This window comes from Natator depressus, chromosome 6, assembly GCF_965152275.1.
Source record: "Natator depressus isolate rNatDep1 chromosome 6, rNatDep2.hap1, whole genome shotgun sequence".
Lineage (NCBI taxonomy): Eukaryota > Metazoa > Chordata > Testudines > Cheloniidae > Natator > Natator depressus.
In genome coordinates, this window is record NC_134239.1 from 14,925,361 (window position 1) to 14,953,285 (window position 27,925).

The 27,925-nt window shown below is 56.9% G+C and overlaps 2 protein-coding genes and 1 long non-coding RNA gene across 3 annotated transcripts; 1 reads left to right on the forward strand and 2 right to left on the reverse strand.

The window, feature by feature from the left end:
* Positions 1 to 741: 741 nt before the first annotated feature.
* PPP1CA (protein phosphatase 1 catalytic subunit alpha) lies at positions 742 to 6,618 on the reverse strand. Its single transcript, XM_074954590.1, has 7 exons — positions 6,409 to 6,618; positions 4,682 to 4,813; positions 4,178 to 4,408; positions 3,595 to 3,699; positions 2,105 to 2,328; positions 1,615 to 1,749; positions 742 to 1,161 (listed from the first exon to the last, which is right to left on the reverse strand). Exons 1-7 carry the CDS (start codon positions 6,461 to 6,463, stop codon positions 1,051 to 1,053), a joined length of 993 nt encoding a protein of 330 aa, XP_074810691.1. The 5' UTR covers positions 6,464 to 6,618; the 3' UTR covers positions 742 to 1,050.
* A 201-nt stretch (positions 6,619 to 6,819) lies between these two features.
* On the forward strand, positions 6,820 to 23,936 carry TBC1D10C (TBC1 domain family member 10C). Its single transcript, XM_074954592.1, has 10 exons — positions 6,820 to 7,151; positions 7,560 to 7,774; positions 13,179 to 13,278; positions 13,692 to 13,799; positions 14,969 to 15,075; positions 15,901 to 16,015; positions 16,705 to 16,770; positions 17,221 to 17,410; positions 18,092 to 18,246; positions 22,899 to 23,936. The coding sequence occupies exons 1-10, from the start codon at positions 6,954 to 6,956 to the stop codon at positions 23,415 to 23,417; spliced, it is 1,773 nt and encodes a 590-aa protein (XP_074810693.1). The 5' UTR covers positions 6,820 to 6,953; the 3' UTR covers positions 23,418 to 23,936.
* On the reverse strand, positions 18,070 to 26,658 carry LOC141988693 (uncharacterized). The gene is made up of 3 exons (XR_012639810.1): positions 26,576 to 26,658; positions 22,255 to 22,527; positions 18,070 to 18,219 (listed from the first exon to the last, which is right to left on the reverse strand). It is a non-coding gene; the product is annotated as an uncharacterized LOC141988693 (long non-coding RNA).
* Positions 26,659 to 27,925: the final 1,267 nt, after the last annotated feature.

A 27,925-nucleotide genomic window follows, 5' to 3' on the forward strand; every position in this document is an offset into this window, starting at 1 on the left:
GTGTCTACCTCGGCTGAGGGAAGCTGCCAGACTGTCTGCTGGGGGGCCACAAACTAGGCAGAGCAGGGGGCTGGGTCCTGTTCCTGGGCACCTGGCTCGTATTAGCCCTGCTGCTTCCCAGCCAAACTGGGGGCAGGAAGAACAGGCCCATGCTTTCCCCCTCCAGCACACTCCCATTGTAAGGGCTGTCATACCCCCTTCCAGGCAGCTGAGTTCACCCCAATATCCTCTGCTACAGTGACCCCCACATGCTGCCTCCTCCCATCTTAATGAGGGGGCAGTCAGGCTCAGCTGCCACTGACACCCTCAACATCCCCTTCCTGGCAGGGAGCCCTTGGCTCCTGGAGCCATCAAGGTCCCTGCAGGGGCTGTGGTCCCCTGCTCTCCATCATACCAGGATAGTTCATGGCCCCACCATAACACAACCCCAACCGATGGTGTAGGGGCAGCACAGCTCTCCCCAGAAGTGGCTGCACATCAGCACTCCGCCTGGGGGGGGTGGGGCGTGAGGAGGTGCTGGGGGCTGGAAGGCACTAGGCCCCTGCTCACAGGTCAGAAAGGAGCACCCTGTGGCATTGGCTGCAACAGGCAGGGGTTGAGGGGAGATACCATTGTCCACTCTCAGGGGCATTAGAACCTCAGCATGGGGCAAGACAGGGTATTCCCTGCATAGCCCCAAAGAGGGCCCCTGCCATGAGCTGGGAATGGAGGGACAGGGAGGCAGCAGGGTAAGAATTTCTGGTAAATATTTATTCAAAAAAGAAATCTTCTCAGCATTGTGGGGGAGGGGCAAGGGGCTCAACTGGCAAAATAGACTTGATCCAAAAAGGTTAAACCCACTCCCCCAGAATCAAGAGCACTCCTTGGCTCCCTCTCCCCAGAGCAGGATTTTTGGTATCAAACTCCAGGAGTTTAAAAATAATAAATCAGCTCTGCCCCAGGCAGGCAGGGTGGGCACTAGACAGCAGAGCCCCTCTGTGCAGAGAACCAAAGGACAGGGCAGTGAAGGGGCACCCCCAGTCCATGGGGTAGGGCAGAGGGAGCAGCTGGTTACTTCTTGGCCTTGGCCGAGTTACGCGGGGGTGTGACAGGGCGCCCGCCGGGGTTCAGGCCGCTGAACTGCCCGTACTTGCCCTTGTTCTTGTCAGCCGGTTTCAGGATCTGCAGGAGAAGAGGCAGGTTGGATGCAGAGAAGGGGGTCCCAGCCTGCTGGGCCCTGCCCCTCAAGAGCTGGCACAGGTACTGGGCCAGGGCCCATTCCAGCCCCCGCAGCCCAGGGGATCTACTGCTCTTGAAATTTCAGCCCCGCCCCCTTGCTGAAGAAGTGGCTGCCATAGGGACACACCTCCTCAGAGTCCAGACTTGGGGTCTCCAAAGCTCCTCTAAGGCCCAGATCCTTCCCCATCTGGGCTGTTACTGGAAGGGGAGGTTGTCCTCTGCAGGAGGTTTCCTCCCCCACTCGCCCTTATCCCAGCTGATGTCTGACACCCCTCCCAGCTCCCCCTGGCAGGGAGCTCAGGCTGCAGAGCCAGGGCTGCCACAGGGTGCTGGCTCCACAGCCCCCCTGCCCCAGCAGGGTGGGCATGGCACTGCCCTGCCCTGCCCCGGGCTCACCTGGAAGGAGCACATGAGCGTCTCATCCACACTCATCATAGCGCCTGCGTTGTCAAACTCGCCGCAGTAGTTGGGGGCTGAGAAGAGTGTCACCAGCTGGCGCTTGGCAAAGAACTCGTAACCATCCTCCACCACCTGGGGCAGGGAGGCAGAAGGTAGTATCCGGCCCGATCCACCCCCAGGCACCCCACTCCATGCCCCCAGCTCTGCCTGACCCCCAAACTGGCACAGCCTGGCACCACAGACTAACCCCTCTCTGTCACCCACATGGGACACAGGAGCAGGAACAGACTGATCCAAACAATGCAAACCACCCCCAGCCAGCAGGTTCCTGTACCCCAGCCAGGGGAAGCCCCACCAGAGAGCACCCCACACAGCTCTGACAATGCCCTCCATTCAGACCCCCGGCCCCCCAGCCATCCCGGCCCTTCTGATGCCCCTCAATCTCATCCAACAGCCCCCTAGTGCTGGGCTCCCCCCCAGCTGGTACCTGGTGTGCCCGACAGATAAGGTCCAGGTCGTGTTTGTGCAGGAACTTAGCGACCACCTCAGAGCCGAAGGTGAAGGAGACGCCGCGATCATTCTCGCCCCAGCCCTGGACATCCTTATCGGGGTCAGACCAGAGGAGGTCGCACAGCAGGCCCTGATCTGGCACGTCCGTGGGGCGCATGATCCTGCGGATCTGCTCCATCGACTGCAGGTCTGGCGAGAGCCCTGAGGGGAGGGGGGAAGTTAGTCTGTTAGATTCCGCCCCACACATTGTGGTAGCATATTAATAGGGCCCTTCGTTTTCAGTTTTTATGTTATTTAATTTTCCCCAGGAATTTATCAGTGTTTATTACCACACCATCACCACCACCAGGTGAAAATTCAGTGCAAAAAACTTAATTTTTCTGGGTAAATATTGGTTTTATTTTGGTGGACGGAAGGACGGGGGGGAAAGTATTCAGTAAATTAATGCTGTGAATTCCATTCATCAATGTGGTTTGCTGCAGAACTAAAACAGAACTCAAAACACAATGCCACCTCTGAGTTTAAGAAAACAATATATCTCTAATCCCCAAATAAAGCTTTTTATTTGAACATTTTACTGCTATAGACTTAGAACTATTCGCATGTAAATATTTACATTTACTAATTGGGCCACACCATTTGCAGCACATACACTCAACTTCATCCTTTTCTCGTTTTTTTGTTTTTGAAAACTTTTGAATACTTCCTTCTGTTCAGAAATGTATTCTGATACAGATTTTCTTCCCATTTTAGTGTGTCAGATCTTTAAACCGTTATCTGCTAACAGCTTGAAACGTGTACGTGGTGAGCATGAGATTCATCAGTATGTTCAGATGCACATGCACTTCAGAGCTTGCATGCTGCCTGTTTATTTCTTGTGTGTATCTTCTAGACCAATACATAGCCTTAGTTCAACAGGCAGCTTTGCATATACACACAGACTAATGTATTATCGTGATACATATAGCTCATGCAATGCTTTGTATTTTCCTAATCAAACTTTTTTTATATATATTTGAATGACAGAAAAGTAGGGTGAAAATCAGAAAAAAATGAATAATACTTTTTGTAAAACCTGGGGATTTTTCGGTAAAAATCAGTTTAAACTGAAAACAAAGGGGCTTACGTTTTAATTATCCCACCATACACAGCCCCTATAGCAACTCCCTGCCCCCAAATATCTGCCTTGCAGCACCCCACCCCAGATGCTCCCACCCCCACAGCTCTCCCAGCATCCATTAGCCCTACCCCAACACCCCCCCATCCCATCCCCATGACAACACCCTGCCCTGATCAAGCGCCCACAGCCGCATGGGACACTAGCACCCTCCGCCTTCCCCAGCAGTGCCCTCTACTGGACGAAGCCCACACTGGAATTCCTGAAACACCCCACTAGGTTGTCTCCCTGCCCCCCCAGGGACAGGGTCACGGGGCACTGCCCCACACACCCTGCGGCCCCTCCCACACCTCCATGGCCGCAGAAGATCTTCTCGTCCACAATGGCAGCGATGGGCAGGCAGTTGAAGCAGTCGGTGAACGTCTTCCACAGCTTGATGTTGTAGCGCCTCTTGCCTGTGGGGGACAATGTGGGGGATGGGAGTCCAGTCACTGTGGGAGACACAGGAGCAGGGCCCCCCCCCTCCAAGGCTGGGCCCTGGTCTGCTGAGAGAGACCTAGGCCATACAGGGAGCCAAATAAACTGTACAGTGACGGCACATAGGGCCTTCCTCTGTAGGGGGTGCCAGTCAGACCCCGTCAGCTAGGGGGCACATGGGATATAGGGCAGAGGCTGCCCTCTGCCATGGATACTGGCACACTCATGGTTCGGGGTGTAGGGGATATGGTGGTCAGGGCAGAGGGGGTACAAGAGTATAGATATGGGGCAGTGGAGGATATGGAGAGTACAGGGGGCAGAGTAATGTGGGCACACTCATCATAGAAGCCGTAAACGCGGTTGATGCTGGAGCACTCATGGTAAGGGTGAGGAGAGCTGGGTTGGGGGGGAAACTCGGGGGGCCAGGTGGTGGTGGTGAGGGGCCCCCACACTCACACTCATCGTAGAAGCCGTAGATGCGGTTGATGCTGGCACACTCATGGTTGCCACGCAGCAGGAAGAAGTTCTCAGGGTACTTGATCTTGTAGGCCAGCAGGAGGCAGATGGTCTCCAGCGACTGCTTCCCCCGGTCCACATAGTCTCCCAGGAAGAGGTAGTTGCTCTCAGGCGGGAAGCCCCCGTACTCAAAGAGCCGCAGCAGGTCGTAGTACTGCCCATGGATGTCACCTGGGAGGTCAGGAGGTGAGTACAGCAGCTACCACAGCCAGGCCTAACCCACCTACCCCACAAAGCCAGGGTCCTCCCCCCACAGACCCAGGGATCCATCTCACCTCTGGAAAGGGCCAGGAAGTGGGTCACGGATCCACCCCTGGCTTCCCCCCCGCCGAGCCCAAGCCAGCGAACCCCCCCAGAGTGAACAAGAGGTGCAGGGAATCCCCCCCAGCCTCTACCCCATGGCTGCTAGGAGGAAGGTTCCCACTCCCGACCTTGCTCACTCACCGCAGATTTTCAGTGGTGCCTCCAGCTCCAGCAGGATGGGCTGGCTCAGGAAGATCTCCCGCGACTTGAGGCAGAGGCCCCGGATCTCACTCTCCGTCAACTGCACGTTCTTGCCGGGCCGGGAGCCTTGCACTGCAACACAGCACAGCGGGCGTCTCTGCTGGGCTGCGGTCATAGCCCCTGCAAAGCTCACAGACCCACCCACAGCTCAGGGCAAGGCCCCAGCTCCAGCTGGAATGGTTCAAGGGACTACAGGGCTGAACTGCCTGAGGCTTTTCTGGGCAGGCCTATGTACCGCCCCCCCCCTCCCCCCAACACACGGGCAGGTTAACAGGTGAGTCAAGACCAGCAAAAGGGGAGGAGGTGTCAAGGAGCCCTGGCCCTGCCTAGGTCCTCACCAGCTCTGTGCAGCCGGCTCAAGAGGTGCAGTGAGGCTGGACCCAGACCCACCATGGGCATCTCACACAGGACCTTCGGCCAGAACCCATATGGGATCTTCAGACACTCTACCAGTTAGAGGAGAGCTCGTACCCCCTACAGAGGAAAGGCCCTGCATCCCATTTCCTCACCCCTCTGAGCCAGCCAGTCCCTCCACCCCGGGGCAGGATTGGACCCAGCACCCCCAGTGGGGAAAGGCCCCATGTCCCATTCTCACACCCCTCTGAGCCAGCAAGTCCCCCCACCCTGGGATAGGATCAGAGCCAGTGCCCACTAGAGGAAAAGGTCCTGTATCCCATTCCCCACCCCTTCCGCTCCTGGTCACACTAAAGCCCTTTTCAACACTGCAGGCTGCAAGAATACACGTTTTAAGAAGCAAGGTGGCCTGGTAGCTGATACTGGATTGTGAGATCAGGCACCTGGGTTCTTTCCCCAGCTCTAAACTGTTCTGTAACCTTGGGCCACTCAGTTTCCCCATATGACACACAGGACTAATGCTTCTGCTTTGCCTTTGTGATGCATGGGGATGCGAGATCAGATAATCTGCTGCTCAGCAACTGCTCCGGTCCAGGGTCCAGCCCCAGGGGTCAACTACCACCCAAAAAGCGTAGCTAGGGTCGCCCCCCCAAACACCCGTAGTATTATAAGGGTGCAGGGAAGTAACAGCTACTCTCTCCCTCCCTTTTGTTAGCAGCACTGGGAGAGCAGAGGTGGCACTGGGATCACCGTCACCTCCCCCCGCCCACCGGTCTGTCTCTTTCCACAAACGCCCCCCCATTCCCGGTCTCCCCTCCCTCCACAAACGCCCCCGCCCCCCGGGGTCTCCCCCTCCAGCGGCGATCAGGTCCCCACACCGCCCCCGGGAATGGGAGAGTCCCTAGCTCCTCCCTGGGGCCTAGGAACAGCGCATCCCACCCAGGACTGCCATGAAACGTACACGCCATGGGCCCGGCGGGCGTGGGGCAGGCAGCAAGCGGCCGGGCCGCTACCGGACCCCGGTCCCCGCCCTGCACGTAGGGCCAGCCCTGACCCCCGCCCAGGAGCGCGCTGCAGGCAGGGAGACCCGAGCGAAAACAAAGGAACCCACGAAGTCAGCACGGAACTTCCCGGAGCGCCCGGCCCGGCCCGTTCCAGCCACAGCGCCCCGGGGCTCCCCGCGGCCGGCCCCGCCACAGCCCAGCCCGTGCGGGGCGGGGGGCAGGGCAGGAGCCAACCGGACAAACCCCCAGCACCGCCCCACGCCCTCCATCGCCCCCGCTCGGGCTCCTCCCGTCCCGGCCCCCCCGCACCTTCCAGCAGCCGCCCGATGATGGAGTCCAGGTTGAGTTTCTCGCCCTCCGACATGGCGGCTCTGCGGGGGGAGGCCCGGACTCCTGGGTTCCTCACGCTGCACTCACCCCCCGCCCGCCTGCTTGGCTCCGCGAGGTCGGGGCCGAGAGCCTGGCTCTGACTGACTGCCGCTTTCAGCCAGGAGGCGGGTCGGGAACGCCGCGCCCCCTAGAGGAGTGGAGGGATTATGAGCAGACACCGGCCTAGAGCCCCGGGGGAGGGGCGCGGCTCCGCAGCGTGGCCTCTGCCAGCAGGGGGCACTGCAGGGAGCCGGGTGGGGGCGCTGGCTGGGGCGGGGGGGAGCTCCCGGCTACTCCAGCCCCAGCGTCTGCCAGCAGGGGGCGCTGCAGGAAGCCGAGTGAGGGCGCTGGCTGGGGCGGGGGGGAGCTCCAGGCTACTCCAGCCCCAGCCTCTGCCAGCAGGGGGCGCTTCAGGGAGCGGGGTGGGGGCGCTGCCCCACAAACACACTCCCTGTGGCCTCAGGCTCCCCTCCCCCTTCACCCACATGCTGCCTGCTGCCTCAGCCCTGTCAGGTGCAAAAGGAAATGACAGCAAAGAGGAAATAAGTTTGCAGCGCCCGTGGGGAGCGCGCTGGACTGAGGTGTTGGCAAGGGACGGATGCACGGCCGTGCCACTTGGGCACTGCTCCACTGGGAATGGCCCCAGCACAGAGCACGAGCTAAGGGGATTGGGCACATTGAAGGTGAGTGGGAACGAGGGAACGGAGCACGGGGAGGGCTCCTTGGGGACAATGTGGGGAGATTGCCTAGGAACCCCCCTGAGCTGTGCCAGGGGGCCAAACTTGGAGACCAGGGCTGCACAAAGTCACCCCCGGGATAGACACAAGAAATTTGGGGTGGGGGGCTCTGTGTGAGGGTGTTACGCTCCCTGCCCAGAAACCAGGCCCCCGTGGGTTCCTCCCCCCAGTACACAGGGCAGACTCTGGGGGAGAGGGGATGAGGGGTCCCAGGGGGCAGACCCTGGGGGAGATGGGGGTGCAGGGCCCTGGGCAGGTCAGACCCTGGGGATGTCTCCTGGGGTGTTGGGTTCAGGGCTGGCCATGCTGGGCGCTCACTGCAGGCCCCTCTCCCTGCCCTCCCTCCCCCTGCAGGGTGTTGGGCTCGCGGGCATGGCGTCCGGCCCCATGTCCTCCGCTGACTCCTCCAGCCTCAGTACCCCGGAGGAGCTGTTGGACACCTTCGACTCAGCCCTTGGGCGCCATGATGACTCCAGCTCGCTGGGCTCCGACTCTGAGCTGAACGGGGCCGCCCCCTATCGCCAGACCGACCGCTATGGCTTCCTTGGGGCCAGTGGCGCCCAGGATGGGTGAGTGGGGCAGGCCTGGGCATTGGAGTGCTCAAAGTGGGCATTGCAGAGGGGTGCTGCAAAAGGCACTCCTGTGTCCCCTAGGGGTGAGCACGCTGCATGGCTGACCTGGATGCCTCAGTCCCATTCCTCGTCCTGATCTCTTCCTCCCTGGAACCATCGTGGGTGCTGGGCTGATACCCACCTGAGCTCTGAGCCTGGATCCAGTATCTCCCCGTCTGTGAGCTGAGGATATGGGGTGCTCAGGCCCATAGAACGGACATACACAGAGGAGCTGAGCCCCTGGCCTGGGGACTGGGGAATCAGCCCACACCCAAGAGGAGCAGCTTGTGGTTGTGGCCCTGCCCCCCAGCTCTCTCCTAGTCCTGCTGCCCCCTGGGGGGTGGGGCAGAAGCAGGGAAGAGGTGGAGTTTGGGGAACGAGGGTCTCAGGAACTGGGAGAGAGAACGGTTTGGGACTCTTGCATCAGGGCCCTGTGCACCAGCCCCACCTCCCTAACAGCCGGATGTAGGGGAGCCCCCGACCCAGGGAATATGTCGGGGATGCCCTCTGGGGTCTCCACACCCAAGGTGCTAGTGAGGGCAGGCCCTCTGCTGGGGAGGCACAACGGTCCCTGGGCACCCCGGTTCACTCTCTGTACCTTCCCCCAGCTGGGGAATCACGAGTGGGTGTACAGCCCCAAAACCTGGATCCAGGTAGAGTCGGCTCAGGCCATCAGCCTCATGGCTGGGTCAGCTGAGGTTGCGGGAGCTTTTGGGGTAGGGTTTGGAAGAGCCCATGCCACCCCGGTGCCAGTGCGCCATGCTGCCGCCCCGCTTCCTGCAGCAGAGCGTCCTGTGTGCCCTCCTTCCTAGAGGCAGCCCCAGCCCCATAACTGTCTACGTCTACAATCACAATAACACCTAGCTCTTCCAGAGCACCTGCCATCCCATCTCCTATTGGATGGGAGGGGTCCGGGGGTGGTGTCCTACTCCCTATTGTACAGATGGGGAAACTGAGGCACCAAGCAGGGCAGGTGACCTGCCCCAGCTCACACAGCCAGCACTGACTGCAAAGTGCTGCAGGGTGAAAGATGCTATGTTACTATAACATCCTCTCCTGCTTCCCTGGGACCTGGATTATTGGGATGTCTCCCTGGACACTGGGCTAGCTGATGGTGATAACAAATGTGAGGGCTAAGCTTAGCTAGTGCCAAGGGGTTTAATGGTGATTATCCAGCATGGCAAGGCTAAGGTCTGTTTGGTTGTTGTTTTAATGCACAGTGTGCTGAAGGCAGATGACAGGGTGGGGTTTTCTAACTACTGGCTCAGTCAGGATTCCAAGGTCCTCCCTTGGGGGAGAGGGGCACGTTTAAGTAGGGTCTAACCAAACAGATCCCAGTTCTGAAATCCGCAAGGTGCGTCTGCAAAGGAGCAGAGCTCAGGAACACCAGAGATGGAAGCTCTGTCTTTGGAGGGGATTTTCCCTCCCCTTCCTTACTGTTCGTTACAAAAACCGTAGGAAATGAAATGCAAACTATGACGTCAATGCAACACTCGGAGGCATGGGAAGGCTCCTGGATCCCTGGCTGGAAGGCCAGAAGGGGCTGTTCTGATCATCTAGTCCAGTGGTTTTCAGCCTTTTTTCATTTGCAGACCCCAAAAAAATTTCAAATGGAGTTGCAGGTCCCTTTGGAAATCTTAGACATGATCTGCAGACCCCACCCATGATCTGCAGACCACGGGCTGAAAACCACTGGTCTAGTCTGATCTCCTGCGGAGCCCAGGGGTGACTCTTCCACTGATCCCAGAACTTGTGATGAGCTCGAGCAGGTCTTTAGAGATGTCCCCTCTGGACTGCCAGGCTCCGAGGCCTGGAGAATGCTCCGGCCCTGGGGGAAGCTGGGGAACTCTGCCCCATTCCCATGCAATGATCGTGCAGAGGACATGAGCTCAGAAGCTGTGGTTTTCTTCCTAACTGCTCACACCTGTCCATGGCCCTTTTCTTTCTTTGGGTTCTGGGGGTGGGGCGTGTGCTAATGACGGGTGTGAGGCCCATGTCAGCCCCAGAGAAGAGCTCTGGCCCCTCACCCCTCTGGGAAGGGCTCTGAGCACTGTGAGTGCTGGGCCAAGGGAGGGGAGCACCCTGGACCTCTCGACCCGCATGAACTAACTTCCTGTTTCAGCAGCTCATGGCTCAGCCACATCCTGTCCCCGTCTCCATGGTGATGTGCACACCGTGCTTGCAGCAGTGTGCGGTCAGGGACGTCAGTGCCCCAGCCTCCCCCACCCCCACCTCACCCCGCCGAGTGGCTCAGGGTGTGAACGGGCCCAGGAGAGAAGAGAGAACAGCCCTGTTCAGCCCCACACCTGTTTTCCCTGGGATCCTTTCCTACAGCCTCGCCCTGGGGATCCACTCTGTGCTGCTGGGAAGGTTGCATGTGGTGGGGCTGCCAACCTGCCCCCGAAGGCAATTCCCCTGCCCAACAGACCTGTCACTGCCCACACCCGTGTCCTGATAAAGAGTATGAGAGTGAAGCTCTGTGGGTTAAAACACTGATAGTCTTACTCCCTCTTTATTTAGTGTTTATTTGCTCATTATTCAGTATTTGCTCGCTCATTTCTCAGTGTTTACTTGGTCATTACTCAATGTTTATTTGCTCATTACTCAGTGTTTACATGGACATTACTTGGTGTTTATTCGCTCATTGCTCGGTGTTTATGTGGACATTACTCAATGTTTACTCACTCATTACTCGTTATGTGGACATTACTCAATGTTTACTCGCTCATTGTTTGGTGTTTATATGTGGACATTACTCGGTGTTTACGCACTCATTACTCGGTGTTTACGCACTCATTACTCAGTGTTTACACACTGATTACCCAGTGTTTAGGTGCCCATTACTCATTACAACAAAAATGATTAGGGGTATGGAATAGCTTTTACATGTGGAGAGATTAAAAAGACTGGGACTGTTCAGCTTGAAAAAGAAACGACTAAGGGGGGCTATGGTAGTGGTCTATAAAATCATAACTGGTGTGGAGAAAGTGAATAAGGAAGTGTTATTTACCCCTTCACATAACACAAGAATCCGGGGTCACCCAATTAAATTAACAGGCAGCAGGTTTAAAACAAACAAAAGGAAGTATTTCTTCACACAACACACAGTCAGTCTGTGGAACTCATTGCCAGGGGATGTTGTGATGGCCAAAAGTATAGCTGGGTTCAAGAAATAATTAGATAAGTTCATGGAGAATAGGTCCATCAATTACTTTTAGCCAAGATGGTCAAGGACACAACTCCATGCTCTGGGTGTCCCTAAACCTTTAACTGCCAGATGCTGGGAGTGGACGATATGGGATGGATCACTCAATAATTGCCCTGTTCTGTTCATTCCCTCTGAAATACCTGGCATTGGCCACTCTCAGAAGACAGAATACTGGACTAGAGGGATCACTGGTCTGAGCCAGTATGGCCGCTCTTACATTCTTAGTGTTTACTCACTTGTTACTCCATGTTGTTTACTCACACGTTATTTTGCTTTTTCATGTTCATTACTCAATATTTACTTGTTCCTCAATGTTTACTTGCTCGTTACTCAATGTTTACTTACTCATTACTCAGTGTATGTCTACACACGAAGCACTACAGCAGCACCACTATAGTGTAGACACGTGCTATGGTGAGGGAAGGCATTTTTCCCATGCTGTAGTAAATCCACCCCCCTCGAGAGGCAGTAGCTAGGCCAATAGAGGAATTCTTCCATCAACCTAGCTGTGTCTGCAGTCGGGGTTAGGTTGACCTAACTATGTTGCACAGGGCATGACATTTTCCACAGTCCTTAGTGATGTAGCTAGGTTGACCTAAGTTTTATATGTAGACCAGGCCTCAGTGTTTACTCGCTTGTTATTCAGTGTTTACTCACTCGTTACTCAGGGTTTACTCGCTCGTTACTCAGGTGTTACATAGGCCCAGATGGAGGGCAGGCAGTTTGTGGCAGGTGCCAGTTCTGCCCTCCTCACAGGCTACAACAACCCTTGAGGCTCAACTAGTGCCTCTGCTGCAGTGGACCGATGGAGCTTTGCACAGAACAGTCAGAGACAGTGCAGCACTTCCCCTAAGTGTGTCTCTGTTCTGCCCCCAGGACACCACATCTACCTGGGGCTGCTGCAAGGTGGCATATGAACTGGCAAAGCCAACTTTGCACCTGGACCTAGGGGCCTCTGCATAAAGACTCCCTAGGGCAACAGGGAGTTGAGCCCTTGGCATTTGCTAGGTCATTACTCAGCCATGACTTCGTGTTTAGTTGGTTATTACTCAAATGCCACCTGGTGTTTGCTTAGCCATTGCTCAGTATTTAGTTAGTATTTACTCAGTCATTATTCAGGGTTTACTCAGTGGTTATTAAGGCATTGTGTGGTGTTCATTTAGTCATTACTCAGTAGTCAGGGTTTACTAAATTGTTACTAAGTGTTTATTGAGTCATTATTTGGTCTTTACCTGGTCATTACTCATGGTTTACTCAGTTGTTACTTGATCACTCCTTTGCTGCTACTCGGGTTTATGTAGTCATTACCCAAGCATTACTTGATATTTACTCAGATGCTACTCAGCGATTACTTGCTAATGCTCAGTGTTTACTCACTTGTTACTCAGGGATTAGTAAGTATTTACTCAGTCATTACTCACTGATTAGTTGTTAATCATTACTCCTTGCTTACTTGGTTGTTACTCAAACCCATGGTCTCCATGGCAGAGGGAATGCATCCAGGTCTGGTTGCTCAGAATGTGCCCCATGAATTTACAAACCCAATAAACAAGAGCTTCTGGTGGGAGTGTGGGGGTTGTGGGGTGTCTCTGAAGCACATGGAGGGTGAAAAGCAATGCTCTGGGTCTCTAAACAATAACGGACGGTTAAGACAATGCTCCCTCAGCATGCAGAATGTGGGGGTGACGCTGGCGGGGAGGTCTATGGCTCATCTGGGGGTAGTGTTGGCAGGATGATGGTGCTGCCAGCCTGTAGCTGGGGTTAGGCAGGAGAAGGGTCAGAGTTAAGGTGATGTTGGAACATCCTGATTTGCCCAGTGTTTAGTTTTCACATTCCCAGGTGCCACCTCCCCCTGCCCAGCCCCAGGGTAGGGCAGGGGTACAGGGAGCTGAGGCAACAGTACGCAGAGAGGAAGGATTGGACAGGGGGTGGGCAATGAGGAGGCTGTGTTCTCTTCCCAGAGTAGTGCCCCAGGAGGGGAGCCTAGTGCGGCGACTGAATGAGGGAGAAGAGGGGGCACAAGCGAGGAGGAAAGAGGGAATGAAAGAGAGGTAGAAGGGGTGCACCAGAGGGACAAAGAGATGGTAGGAATGGAGGCACAGGGCGAGGAGGAGATGGCCTTTGGCCTGACACCCATTCTCTTCACTCATCCAGCCCGGCCCAGCCCCCAGTAGAGCTCGTCCGGCACCGGGAAAACAGATGGCTGGAGATGACATCACACTGGGAGAAGGCCATGGCCAGGAGGTACAAGAAGGTGAGGAGGAGCCACAGAGAAATCCCAACCCCTCTATGGGGCCACCCCGATTGCCCAGTGGGGCACTCAGCCCTCCCATGGAGCACCCCAAAGGGCCCTGCTAATCCCCCCAGGGAGCAACCAGTCTCCCCATAGGGCACCCCAGTGTGCTCCAGTCCCCCAGGGGATTGGCTGCTGCCAGGGCTTCCCCCATTACATCTCCTGACAGTGTCATGCCACACAGCTGAGCCCCCTGGAGCTAGGGTCTCCCTGCCCCTGAAGCCTGTGTCCCAGGGCCCTGGCTCTGTCTAGTGTCTGGCATGCTGGGCCCCCATTCCCTGGCCTCATCCCATGGGGGGGTGCACTGGGTCCCCTCTCCCTGGCCCTGCCCTGTGGAGGGTTGTGCTGTGGTTGATGCAGTTCTCTGGCTCCAGGTGAAGGTCCTGTGCCGTAAAGGGATCCCCTCGTCCATGCGCGCCCGCTGCTGGCCCCTGCTGTGCGGAGGGCAGGCCAGCATGACCCACAACCAGGGCAAGTACAAGGTAACCAGCTCCTCCCCTCTCCCCTGCCTCCCTTGCAGCTCCCACTCTCCCTTGGCATCCTCTGCCTCCCACCCACCACCTCTGGCCCACCAGCATCCATGCCGATGCCCCCAAGCTCTGAGCCAGCTGCCTCCCACACTTTCACACGCCTGGCTCTAGGCACTGGCTATGCACAAAGCTACCCTGTATTGACTAGCGTGCAGAGAGGATAACATCCCAGCTAGCACTGCTGCTAGGGGAGCGCTCCTTTAGCTCCTGCAGCAGGCACCTGCATTGCTGCAGTGGCAGGAGGGGAGCTCTCCGCTCCCCAGGGCCAGAGGGCAGGGGGTTAATATAGAGGGTGAAAGGGCCTGATCTTGTTCTCCCTGACCCTGCTGACTGCCATGGGGTGACTGGCAGGAGAACAAGATCTGGCCCCAGGGTGAGTCATTGTCAGTGTCAGAATATGACGTCTCGAGGCCCAGATCCACTGGATCTGTGCTATGACCCAGCTTATAAACAGTGCTGTGTGGGTACCCCTTCAGTGTACCAGTCTCCCGAGGGGTCCCATTCTTCCTTCAGGGCTGGCCACAAGGCCTTAATGCCTCCGAGATGGAGCTGCTGGACTCCAGCCCTCCTTCTTTTGTGCCATGAGCTCCGCCCCACAAGTCCCAACTGAGCCAGACGCCTGGTCAGAGATATTCATCCTCTCCAAGGCCCCGCTGGCACATGGAGCAGGGAGTCCTGAGGGGAGGAGCAGAGGGACAAAAGTTAAGACATCATCCGTCCTGACCAGCACCAGGGCTCCATGAGCCATGCTGCTGCTGCTGTGAGAACTGCAGTTTCCTTTCTCTGTCCGTGTCCCTTTGTCCCTCAGTCCCAGGTGAGAGACTGCAACTGATTTCATGTGTTCAGCCTGCTGGGAGCCCTTGCTGATAGGTGGCAGTTCAGTCATTGGGGTTTCCATTGCTCTTGGTTGGTCCCAGCCAGAGCCGAAGGACCCACATCCAGTTGCTCTGATGCCCCTTCTGGCCCACACTGCACCTGCAAACACAACCACCATGCCAGGAGCCACTAACAGCCGCCCCAGGCCCTGATCTCCCGCCGCTAACCCTGAGCCCCTGGCTTGGGGATGGAGTGGGGTGGCCCACTTCCTATCGCCATAGTCACCTATTGCCATGTCACCGTAGGAACTGGAACAGTCACCTGGCGACCCGCAGTGGTTGGAGACCATTGAGAAGGACATCCACCGCCAGTTCCCCTTCCACGAGATGTTCCTGTCGCCTGAGGGGCACGGGTAAGGGGGTGGCAGGGGCACAGCCAAGTGCTGGGGGAGCAGAGGGAAAACCCTGCTGGGGCTAATGCCTGAGTTGTCCCTGCAGCTGGAGCGGGGTGCTGTGTCCTGCCACCCAAGCCAGGATGATCCTCCTGGCTGGGCAGCACTGCCCTAGTGGGCCTGTGGTTCCCATTCCAGGCACTTGCCACTGAGTGGTGCTGTCTCCCCGCTGACACCAGCTCCCAGCGGCTCCAGTTAAAGAGCAGGGATTGTCCAAGGGGCAGGGGTCCATGCCATTGAATTGCGCCGGCTGGGGCACCACTCAGGCATATGAGCCAGAGTCATCCCCCCACACCCGGGCAACCTGCAACTGAATGGTGTCCCCTGGGGAGTGCCCAGCTGGGCAGCAGAGTTACCCCCAAACCCCTGAGGAGAGAGGGAGTTTGTGACCCATCTATCAGTCCCCATCCACACTCCTCCTTCTTTCTATCTATCCCTCCCTCCCTCCCTATTCACACTCCTTCCTCCCTCTATCCATCCCTCTCTCCCTTCCTCCCTCCATCCACATCCACACCTATCCCTCCCTCCCTCTATCCACACATCCACCCAATAGACTCCCCTCTAGGTATCTATTTAGAGAGTTCTGTATATATGTAGCCTCATGGACTCAGGACACCTGGGTTCTCTTCCCAAAGGTCTGATCTGACATGGGGTGGGGTATGGGTGGTGGCAGGGGATGATACTGGGCTAGATGGGCCCAGTGTTCTGGTCCTGTATGGGGAGGGAGCTCTGCACCGGGCACCCCATGTCCAGGCCCAACTGTAACACCCAGCCCCATCCGTGCAGGCAGCGAGGGCTCCTGCAGCTCCTGAAGGCCTACACTGTGTACCGGCCCCACGAGGGCTACTGCCAGGCCCAGGGTCCTGTGGCTGCAGTGCTGCTCATGCACATGCCTGCTGAGGTGAGTCATGCTCAGCAGCTACTGGGAACCATGCCCTCCCCCAACTCACTGCCTCCCCCCCGCCCTGGCACCTGACCTCACTGCCCTGCCCCTCCCCCGCTGCCCAGCATCTGTCCTCACTGCCCTGTCCCTCCCCTACTGCCCTGCCCCTCCCTGCAGGTCACCCGCCCTCACTGTCCTGCCCCTGTGCCCATTGCCCTGCCCCACCTCATCCTACTGCCCAGCCCCACCTCACAGGGCACCCACCCCCATTGCCCTGCCCCTGTCCCCACTCTCCTGAACCCACACCAGGCACCTGCCCTCACTGCCCTGCCCCACCCTGTCAAGTACCCACCCCCACTGTTCTGCCTCCCTGTGATATAATCCCATCCACTCATGGGCACTGACTCATGGGCACTGCCCTCCCCCAGGCAGCAGCCAGCTCCCATCCCCTCACAAGACACCCTCCCCATCCCCACGGGTCACCAACCCCACTCCCAGCCCTCATTAGCCACTACCCTCAGGCCCCTTTGCATGCTGGGGCAGCCAGTTCCCCTCTTCCCCACACATGATACACACCTTCCCCCTCACATAAACTCTGTGCTGCTCCCCTGACAGCCCCCTGTGCCTCTCCTCTATTCACCACTGCCCCCCGTGTGCTCCGGGGACCCCAACATCCCCCATGACTAATGTCTCCCCCTCCTCTGCAGCAAGCCTTCTGGTGCCTGGTGCAGATCAGTGAGCGCTACCTGCCTGGCTACTACAGCCCCGAGATGGTGAGAAACCCCCTGTGCCCCTCCCCCAGGATGGGAATTCCACAGGGTCATGGACCCTTATAAGATGCAACATGGAGTCAGCAAGGGATGGGGAGGACCCTGCAGCTGCCTGGCCACGCCCTCCCCATCAGGGGGTGCTGGGACACCAGGGATGGGGAGGAGCCTGCATCTGCCTGGCCACGCCCTCCCCATCAGGGGGCGCTCGGACACCAGGGAGAGGGAGGATTCCTGCTGTGACGCCACGGAGGGGGAGGAGCCTGCACTGCCCAGCCCCACCTTCCCCAGCAGGGGGTGCTGTGACACCAGGGAGGAGGAGGAGCCTGCATTGCCTAGCCCTACCTTCCCCAGCAGGGGAGTAGGAGAGGGCTGTGGAGCTGGAGCCTGCATGCTTGGCAGCAGGGTGAGGCTGTGCAGCGGGCAGATCTGATGGGTTCTTGGTTGCCCCCGCAGGAGGCAGTTCTGCTAGATGGCGAGGTCTTTGTGGCACTGCTGCGGCGCGTCTGCCCCAAGGCCTACAAGCACCTACAGAAGCATGATGTGGGGCCGCTGCTCTACGTCACTGAGTGGTTCCTGTGCCTCTACAGCCGCACCCTGCCCTTCCCCACCGTGCTACGCATCTGGGATGCCTTCCTCAGCGAGGGTGTGTGATACGCTGGCTCAGCCCAGAGCTCCACCAACTGCCAGCCATCCAGCCTGCAGCCAGGGCTGTACTGGGGGCATGGTCCTGCACAATTTATGGCTCCCCCACAGCTGAGACATCCTGGCTGCTCTGGACCAGGAGGGGCGGGGCCGGGTCATGTTGTCTTGGTGGATTCACAACTCCCCACAAGCCTGTTGCCTGTTTCATGGCTCCAGCTTCCCCAGCTCCGCTGACTGCTTCAGGGCTCCAACACACACCTTGACTGGCTGTTTCATGGCTCTCCTCCCAGGTCCCCTGGCTGTTTCATGGCTCACCCGGCCACCTCTTGGCTCCCCCTCCCAGAGGCCTTTGACTGCTTCAAGGCTCTCCCCCCACCCCCCCAGCTCACCTGGCTGTTTCATGGTGTCCCCCACACACAGCTCCCCTGGCTGGTTCATGCCTCCCTGTGTAGGTCCTCCTGGTTGTTTCACATTCTCTCTCTCTCTCACTCACACAGAGCTCCCCTGACAGTTTCATGGCTCCCCCTCCCAGGTGCCTTTAGCTGTTTCATGGCTCCCTCCTAGGTCACCATAGCTGTTTCAGCCCCTCCCGCCTGCTCGCCCCCATCACCTGGCTGTTTCAGGGCTGCGCCAGCGCCCCCTACTGCTGGCTTGGGGCCTGACGGCTGCGATCTCCCTGCAGGGGTGAAGGTGCTGTTCCGGGTGGGGCTGGTGCTGGTGCGCCTGGCTCTGGGCTCTTCGGAGAAGCTGCGGGACTGCACGGGCGTGGTGGAGACACTGGAAAAGCTGCGCAGCATCCCGGCCCGCCTGCTGCAGGAGGACACATTCATGGCCGAGGTGAGGCGCAAGGCAGGGACCAGGCTGGACTTCTGCTGCAGAGATAGGAACCTTCTCCAGCCTCCAGCACAGCCCCTGGCGGGGCCTGGCCTCCCTCCTCTATTCAGCCCACAGGGCCAGGCCTCCCCAGCTCCTTCCTCCCCCATTCTCCTGCCCCCTCCCCAACTCAGTCCCTGCAGGGACAGGCCTCCCCAGCTCTGTCCTGCCCCCTTCTTCTGCCCCCTCCCCAACACAGCTCCCAAGGGCCATGCGTCCCCAGCTTTGAGCTCCCCCTCGCCCTGCCCTTCCCCTTCCCCAAATCAGCCCCCTGAGAGGCTTACAGCACAGTGCTCCCTGCTGGGGAGGGAGGGGCTGGGCAGCTGCTTTACAGGCTTTACTTCCCCCCCCACCCTCCCAGTGTCATAGAATCATAGAATATCAGGGTTGGAAGGGACCTCAGGAGGTCAACTAGTCCAAGCCCCTGCTCAAAGCAGGACCAATCCCCAACTAAATCATCCCAGCCAGGGCTTGGTCAAGCCTGACCTTAAAAACCTCAAAGGATGGAGATTCTACCACCTCCCTAGGTAACACATTCCAGTGTTTCACCACCCTCCGAGTGAAAAAGTTTTTCCTAATATCCAACCTAAACCTCCCCCACCGCAACTTGAGACCATTGCTCCTCGTTCTGTCATCTGCTACCACTGAGAACAGTCTAGAGCCATCCTTTTTGGAACCCCCTTTCAAGTAGTTGAAAGCAGCTATCAAATCCCCCCTCATTCTTCTTTTCTGCAGACTAAACAATCCCAGTTCCCTCAGCCTCTCCTCATAAGTCATGTGTTCCAGTCCCCTAATCATTTTTGTTGCCCTCCGCTGGACTCTTTCCAATTTTTCCACATCCTTCTTGTAGTGTGGGGCCCAAAACTGGACACAGTACTCCAGATGAGGCCTCACCAATGTCGAATAGAGGGGAACGATCACGTCCCTCGATCTGCTGGCAATGCCCCTACTTATACATCCCAAAATGCCATTGGCCTTCTTGGCAACAAGGGCACACTGTTGACTCATATCCAGCTTCTCATCTACTGTAACCCCCTAGGTCCTTTTCTGCAGAACTGCTGCCTACTCATTCGGTCCCTAGTCTGTAGCGATGCATGGGATTCTTCCGTCCTAAGTGCAGGACTCTGCACTTGTCCTTGTTGAACCTCATCAGATTTCTTTTGGCCCAATCCTCTAATTTGGCTAGGGCCCTCTGTATCCTATCCCTACCCTCCAGCGTATCTACCTCTCCTCCCAGTTTAGTGTCGTCTGCTGAGGGTGCAATCCACGCCATCCTCCAGATCATTAATGAAGATATTGAACAAAACCGGCCCCAGGACCGACCCTTGGGGCACTCCACTTGATACCGGCTGCCAACTAGACATGGAGCCATTGATCACTACCCATTGAGCCTGACAGTCTAGCCAGCTTTCTATCCACCTTATAGTCCATTCATCCAGCCCACACTTCTTTAACTTGCTGGCAAAAATATTGTGGGAGACCGTGTCAAAAGCTTTGCTAAAGTCAAGGAACAACACGTCCACTGCTTTCTCCTCATCCACAGAGCCAGTTATCTCGTCATAGAAGGCAATTAGAATAGTCAGGCATGACTTGCCCTTGGTGAATCCATGCTGACTGTTCCTGATCACTTTCCTCTCCTCTAAGTGCTTCAGAATTGATTCCTTGAGGATCTGTTCCATGATTTTTCCAGGGACTGAGGTGAGGCTGACTGGCCTGTAGTTCCCAGGATCCTCCTCCTTCCCTTTTTTAAAGATGGGCACTACATTAGCCTTTTTCCAGTTGTCCGGGACCTCCCCCGATTGCCATGAGTTTTCAAAGATAATGGCCAATGGCTCTGCAATTACATCCGCCAACTCCTTTAGCACTCTCGGATGCAGCGCATCCGGCCCCATGGACTTGTGCTCGTCCAGCTTTTCTAAATAGTCCCGAACCACTTCTTTCTCCACAGAGGCTGGTCACCTCCTCCCCATGCTGTGCTGCCCAGTGCAGTAGTCTGGGAGCTGACCTTGTTCGTGAAGACAGAGGCAAAAAAAGCATTGAGTACATTAGCTTTTTCCACATCCTCTATCACTAGGTTGCCTCCCTCATTGAGTAAGGGACCCACACTTGCCTTGACTTTCTTCTTGTTGCTAACATACCTGAAGAAACCCTTCTTGTTACTCTTAACATCTCTTGCTAGGTGCAACTCCAGATGTGATTTGGCCTTCCTGATTTCACTCCTGCATGCCCGAGCAATATTTTTATACTCCTTCCTGGTCATTTGTCCGATCTTCCACTTCTTGTAAGCTTCTTTTTTATGTTTAAGATCAGCAAGGATTTCACTGTTAAGCCAAGCTGGTCACCTGCCTTTTTTACTATTCTTTCTACACATCGGGATAGTTTGTCGCTGTAACCTCATAAGGATTCTTTAAAATACAGCCAGCTCTGCTGGACTCCTTTCCCCCTCATGTTATTCTCCCAGGGGATCCTGCCCATCAGTTCCCTGAGGGAGTCAAAGTCTGCTTTTCTGAAGTCCAGGGTCCATATTCTGCTGCTCTCCTTTCTTTCTTGTGTCAGGATCCTGAACTCGACAATCTCATGATCACTGCCTCCCAGGTTCCCATCCACTTTTGCTTCCCCTACTAATTCTTCCGGGTTTGTGAGCAGCAGGTCAAGAAGGGCTCTGCCCCTAGTTGGTTCCTCCAGCACTTGCACCAGGAAATTGTCCCCTAAAGTTTCCAAAAACTTCCTGGATTGTCTGTGCACCGCTCTATTGCTCTCCCAGCAGATATCAGGGTGATTGAAGTCTCCCAAGAGAACCAGGGCCTGCGATCTAGTAACTTCTGTTAGTTGCCGGAAGAAAGCCTCGTCCACCTCATCCCCCTGGTCCGGTGGTCTATAGCAGGCTCCCACCACGACATCACCCTTGTTGCTCGCGCTTCTAAACTTAATCCAGAGACTCTCAGGTTTTTCTGCAGTTTCATGCCGGAGCTCTGAGCAGTCATACTGCTCTCTTGCATACAATGCAACTCCCCCACCTTTTCTGCCCTGCCTGTCCTTCCTGAACAGCTTATATCCATCCATGACAGTACTCAAGTCATGTGAGTTCTCCCACCAAGTCTCTGTTATTCCAATCACATCATAATTCCTTGACTGTGCCAGGACTTCCAGTTCTCCCTGCTTGTTTCCCAGGCTTCTTGCATTTGTGTATAGGCACTTGAGATAACTTGCTGTTTGTCCTACTTTCTTAGTATGAGGCAGGAGCCCTCCCCTCTTGTGCTCTCCTGCTCGTGCTTCCTCCCGGTATCTCACGTCCCCATTTACCTCAGGGCTTTGGTCTCTTTCCCCGGTGAACCTAGTTTAAAGCCCTCCTCACTAGGTTAGCCAGCCTGCTTGTGAAGATGCTCTTCCCTCTCTTCGTTAGGTGGAGCCCGTCTCTGCCCAGCACTCCTCCTTCTTGTAACATCATCCCACGGTCAAAGAATCCAAAGCCTTCTCTCCGACACCACCTGAGTAGCCATTTGTTGACTTCCACGATTCGACGGTCTCTTCCCAGGCCTTTTCCTTCTACGGGGAGGATGGACGAGAACACCACTTGCGCCTCAAACTCCTTTATCCTTCTTCCCAGAGCCACGTAGTCTGCAGTGATCTGCTCAAGGTCATTCTTGGCAGTATCATTGGTGCCCAGGTGGAGAAACAGGAAGGGGTAGCAATCCGAGGGCTTGATGAGTCTTGGCAGTCTCTCTGACACATCGTGAATCCTAGCTCCTGGCAAGCAGCAGACTTCTTGGTTTTTCCGGTCGGGGCGGCAGATAGATGACTCAGTCCCTCCCTTCTCTTGGGAGCTGTCGTCGTGGAACCCCCATCCCTAGGACAGTGCATCTCATGCCTTCCAATCGGCGGAGTCTCCTTCTGTTCCCTTCCCTCAGATGTATCATCTAGTCCACTCTCTGCATTAGTACCTGTGGAGAGAACATGAAAACAGATGCTTACCTGTATCTGCATTGCTGGTACATGGACACTCCCCTTTCTTCTTCTGGAGGTCACATGTTGCCAAATTTCTTCACCGTCCTCCTGTCCCCACTGCGCAGCCTGCTCTGAATCTTCAGAACATTGTGTCCGTAGAAGCATATCCTGACGTCTGTCCAGGAAATCTTCAGTTTCTCTTATGCAACACAGGGTCAATACTTGTTTCTTCAGACCTTGAACCTTCTCTTCCAATATGGAGACCAGCTTGCACTTTGTACAGACAAAGTCGCTTCTGTCCTGTGGAAGAAAGACATGCAGGTCACAACAGCTGAACACTCCCCATCCATATTACCTTCCTTCTACGAGCTTCCTCAGGAGTTGTAGTAACTACTCAGAGAAGCCGGCAAGATGGCAAGATGTAAGCCTCAGTGGGCCCTCCCCAGGCGAACTCCCAGGAAAACTCCCTCTGTTTGCCGCTCAGCTGGTTTGCAGCTGACTGGCTTTTTATAACAGTCAGGCCCACTCAAAGTCATGGTGCCCTCTGCTGTTTCTCTTCCCTGCACACACCCAGCTGAGGCCTCTCACCTGTGCACTTGGGGTCTCTTTGCACACGGGGCTCCCCCCAAGACTCAGACCCAATGATGTCCCCCCACTCCCATCTCCTGCAGGTTTACGACGTGGCCGTCTCGGACCGCGATGTGGAACGCGAGTGCCAAAGCCAGCTAGCCAAGCTGTGCAAGGTCCGGCCTGACTTCAGGTACCGCCCAGAGCAGCGCCTGCCCAACGCCAAAGCCGTCTTCGACGCCCAGCAGCTGGAGGATGCGCAGCAGCCCGAGAAGGGCAAGCACCCAGCGCCCACCTTCCTCATCCCCGAGATTGTGGTGTACCCCCCCCCACCCCTCCCGAAGGAGCAGCGCCGGCTGGAGAAGGAGCGACTGAAGGAGCAGCGCCGACAGGAGCAGGAGCGGCATCAGCAGGAGGAGGTACGGCGCCGGCAGGAGGAGGCGGCAGCCGAGAAGCAGGCACGGAAGAAGAAGCCCCCAGGCAGGAAGAAACCGGACACGCGTGGCAAGACTTTCCACATGGCTCAGCATCCCATGCTCAGCCCAGCGCAAGGGGGCGGGAAAGGGGAGGAGCCTGGCCCCACCAAGAGAAACTCTGCCCCTTACCTGGAGACCTATTTCTGAATGGTTAGGGTGGAGCCTGCCCCACCAAGAGAGGCTCCACCCCCTATTTGCTCAATGGAGGGAGAGGAGACAGTGTGGGGCGTCGCTTTGAAGAGGGAAGGGGTCTTGGGCTCAGAGGGTTGAGACCCCCCTGCATCCTGTAGCACCTATCAGCAAGGCCTGATTTTCCCAGACCCCAGCAGCATTCACACTGGGGCCCACTGAGTGATGAAATGCCCACTGCGATCTGGCCACGGGTGTCAGCAACATGAACAGTCCGGCCCCTGCCTGGGCCTTGCTCACTCACAAGCACTGCCCCTCCATTGGAGACCCGACTGAGGCACACAGCTCCTTACGGGAGAGCCAGGCCCCTGGGTACTGTGGCAGCCACCCTGTGAATACTGCAGCCTATGATTGTAGCGGGGAAGGGGGTCAGTTTGAAAACTTAAAGGGAAATGAAACTTCTTTCTGGGGTCCCTCCCCCCCGAGCTGTGGCCAGGATGGGGGGTGGGGCTGATGAGCCACCGCTTGGTAGCTTGTCTGTGTAGATGGTATTAAAAGTTCGTCCTGGGGGCAAAAGCCAATCAGAAGTGTTGAATCAGGAGCCTGTTTGTTCAGGAGACCACAGTGGGAGGAAGGAAATAGCCCCAGCCACCTACGGGCAGGGGCAGGGCAGCTCTTACCTGACAAACAACAGGAATTACTGGGGGAAGGAAATATGCCTCAAGGCAGCCTCCTGGGGATGGGCCAGGGCAGGAATGACAGGAGACTGATTGATTGATTTTTCATTGTTCTTAAAATCCAAGGGTTTGGGTCTGTGTTCACCTGTACAAATTGGTGAGGATTACTATCAAGCCTTTCCCAGGAAAGGGGGTGTAGGGTTTGGGGTGATATTTTGGGGGAAGACGTCTCCAAGTGGGCTCTTTCCCTGTTCTTTGTTTAAAACGCTTGGTGGTGGCAGCATACGGTTCAAGGCCAAGGCAAAGTTTGTACCTTGGGGAAGTTTTTAACCTAAACTGGTAAGAATAAGCTTAGGGGGTCTTTCATGTGGATCCCCACATCTGTACCCTGAGGATCCCGCAGTGGCTTTTTACGTGGAAGCCAGCTGGGCTAGAAACCTGGATGGCCAGCAGTGAAGGTGCCCTATCCCCGGTGGTGGTCAAATGGGGGTGGGATTAAGGACCTTCCTCCTCCGCCCCACAGATGATTTGGCCTCCCTGTGGAGTCAATGCTAGGTAGCAGCCCAAGGCTGCATGATCCAATGACAGCAGGGCCGGTAATTTTTCCACAAAGGGCAGCCAGTAACCAGCTTAGCCCCCTTGTCAGATTACACTGCCATATATAGACAGGCAGCCACACACCTGCAGGGCCCTCCCCCATGCTAATCTGGGCCCGTAGGCTGGCCCTTGACACCTGCGCCCCCAGACAGCATTAACTCTCCACCAGGATTAGGCACTGGCCCTGCCAGGTGCAGGAGGCTCACGGAACTGGAAGCAGCTGCCCCCTGCAGAGCCTGAGCTGTGTGCTGGGGCAGGGGGAGAAAGCGCCCCCCTCCAGGGGACAAGGAACAGAAACCCTGGGCAAGTCCAGCTGAGATCACTGACTTGTTTTGGAGCCTGGGACCGGATTGGAGTCGGCGCCCCCTAGAAGGGAAAGGCTCTGTGTCCCATTCCCCACCCCCGCTGGCCTGGAGCAGCCAGTTGCCCTATGGGTCCATGTTACCCATGTGCTTTGCCCAGGCTGTGGGGATTTTGGTTGCTCCTCGGGCACCTGGCTCTTGGCGCAGGACTCCTGGCACTTCCCCCCCAACACACGCACACACACACCCCCAGCATGCAACCTGCCACCTCCCTCCCCGGTGATAAGATTAGACTTTATCGTCTCAGCTGTGTTGATCTATGGTGGAGGCACTGATATGTAGGGCCTCATTGCTCCATCTCTGCGCTGCCCGTGGGGCTGGGGTGGAGCTCTGAGTCAGGCATGGGGGCTGTTATAGCAGCCCTGCGAGGGCTACTGCCTGGTCCAGGGCCCCGTGGCTGCCAACAGGGCAGAGGGGGAGCCCACAGCAGGGTCTCGCAAGGTGAGTGGGTGGCTCAGATTGGGAAACTGAGGCACAGAGAGGGGAAAGCCTCCTGCCTGGGGTCATGGCCCCACTCTGTGCTCATCCCTGTTGGTGGGTTTGCCCCCAGCCCTAGAATCAGCCATGCCTTTTAGAACAAGGCCCCGAGTCCTGATCTCCCTTGGGTAGCTGCTCAGAGGCTGAGGGCTCACTCCCCCTCCCTTAGGGCGTAACCCTATAGAATTCTCTGCCTCCTATAGAATCCCATAGGTTGAATCCAGAACCCTCCAGAAAGAGATTCATTCTCCAGTCTGGTGTCCTTGTATAGGCCCCCTATGCCATGTCTGGCTGGTTTCATCTCCTATGGAATTCCATAGAGACTAAGGAGGGGTAAGTGAGATCTTCCCCTGAACAAGCCCAGGCCAGAGATCTCCGATAAATCCAGCTTTATTAAGGAAAAGTAGAGAGTCCTGCTAAAGGCAAACTCAGTGATGGGTAGCCTCACAATGGGAGCCCTGCGAGCCAGGGTCGAGGCCCACCTGTGCACAGACAAACAGTGAGAGACAGGCCCTGCCAAGGCTGAGATCAGGGCCCCCTTGTACCAGGCACTGCACAGACACACAGTGAGAGCCAGGCCTGCCCCAGCTGAGATCAGGGCCCCCTTGTGCCAGGCACTGCACAGACACACAGTGAGAGACAGGCCCTGCCCCAGGTGAGATCAGGGCCCCCTTGTGCCAGGCACTGCACAGACACACAGTGAGAGACAGGCCCTGCCCCGGCTGAGATCATGGCCCCATTGTGCCAAGCACTACAGACATACAGGGAGCCCTGGTCTACACTACAAACTTACGTCAGTATAGCTACGGCAGTCAGGGGTGTGGAAAATCAACACCCCACGTAATGCAGTTGTACGGACCAAATGCCTGGTGCAGACAGCGCTATGTGGACGGGAGGGATTCTCTGGCCAATTTAGCGACTGCCTCTCAGGGAGGTGGATTAATTATGCCAACAGGAGAACCTCTCCTGTCGGCGTAGGTAGCGCCTTCGGTAAGCGCCGCTGTGCTGCTGCAGCGCTGGAATTGTAGCCAAGCCCTGACCTCTCTCTCTGGCTTTGACTGACCTTGAGTGCTGGAGAGCCAGTCCTGGTGTCAGGTTCCCACAACCCATAAATCCTGAGCTGTGCGTGGGCGTGAGCTGTGCTGGGTCGGGCTCTGGGCTGTCCCTCTTTTGTCTCAGAGGGGGTGGCGCGGGCAGGTCTGGCCTTCCTAGAACAACACCCACCTGGGCCCTGTTTCTGGGACCTCAGCTTAATTGCCACACTTGTTCTGACCTTTGTGAGGCGGCCCCTCATCCGTCCAGCCATTGCTTTGTTTACCCCTGGCTTGGCAGAAGAGCAGGTGTCCGAGTCCCACCATCAGCTGCCCTGGAGTCTCGTTCCATCATAGCGGCAGAACCAGGGGCCTGGGGGTGGGGTCTATCTTTGCTGCCCCCACAGTATCTCACAGGGGTGAGAGCAGGACCTGCCCCGAGCCCCCAAGCCACCGCAGGCCTGGCAGAGACACCCAGCCCGGGGAAGATGCAAGAGCATGTGTGCCAGCCACTGAAGTGTGATGGGGGATGGGACAGGACACTAACACCTGAGTGGAGGGCACAGGGTGCCAGCCACTGAGGTGTGATGGGGGATGGGAGAGGGCACTGATACCTGGGTAGGGAGGCACAGGCTGCCAGTCACTGGGGTGGGGGATGGGACAGGGCACTGGCACCTGAGTAGGGGGGCACAGGCTGCCAGTCACTTGGGTGGGGGATGGGACAGGGCACTGGCATCTGGGTAGGGAGGCATAGGGGGCACACAGGGCCCCAGTCACTGAGGAGAGGAGTGCAATGGGCACCAGCCACCAAGGAACTTCCATAAGAAGGGCAGAGTAGGAACTACCAGGAAGCCCCTTCCCAGCCTGGAGCCGTCTGTTCCCCTCCTGCAAGCCCTTATCCTCCCTCCAATCCCTCTGCCCCCGCACAAGCACCAGGAGCTCTTGCCCCCAGCTCAGAGCCCGTTGGATTCTGAAAGGCACTGGGTACATGGGGAGAAACACATAAAGCACTGGTCCTGTTGCGTGCTGGGTTCACCCAGCGGTTGAGGGGGAGAGCTGGGCCACACCCTCAGCACTTTGGCATTGCTCTGGCTGCAAGGCAGTAACCGTGGGAGGCGGCAGCCGATCCCTGCCAGCATCCCAGGGAATGTGCTGCGTCCAGGGGCCGAGCTCTCTTGAGCTGGGGGAGAGCTAAAAACTGAGTGCGGGGGATGACCCCCAGAGCCCCTGGTGCCTGATTAGCCATGGCCTCCGTCATCTCTGCAATTTTTTGTTGGTTAAACAACTGGTTGATGGTGCCAGTTAACACCTGGCAGCATAACGCCCCCCCCCTCCCATGTTGACACCTTGAATGTTTCCCTGCCAGAAAGAAGAATGAGGGT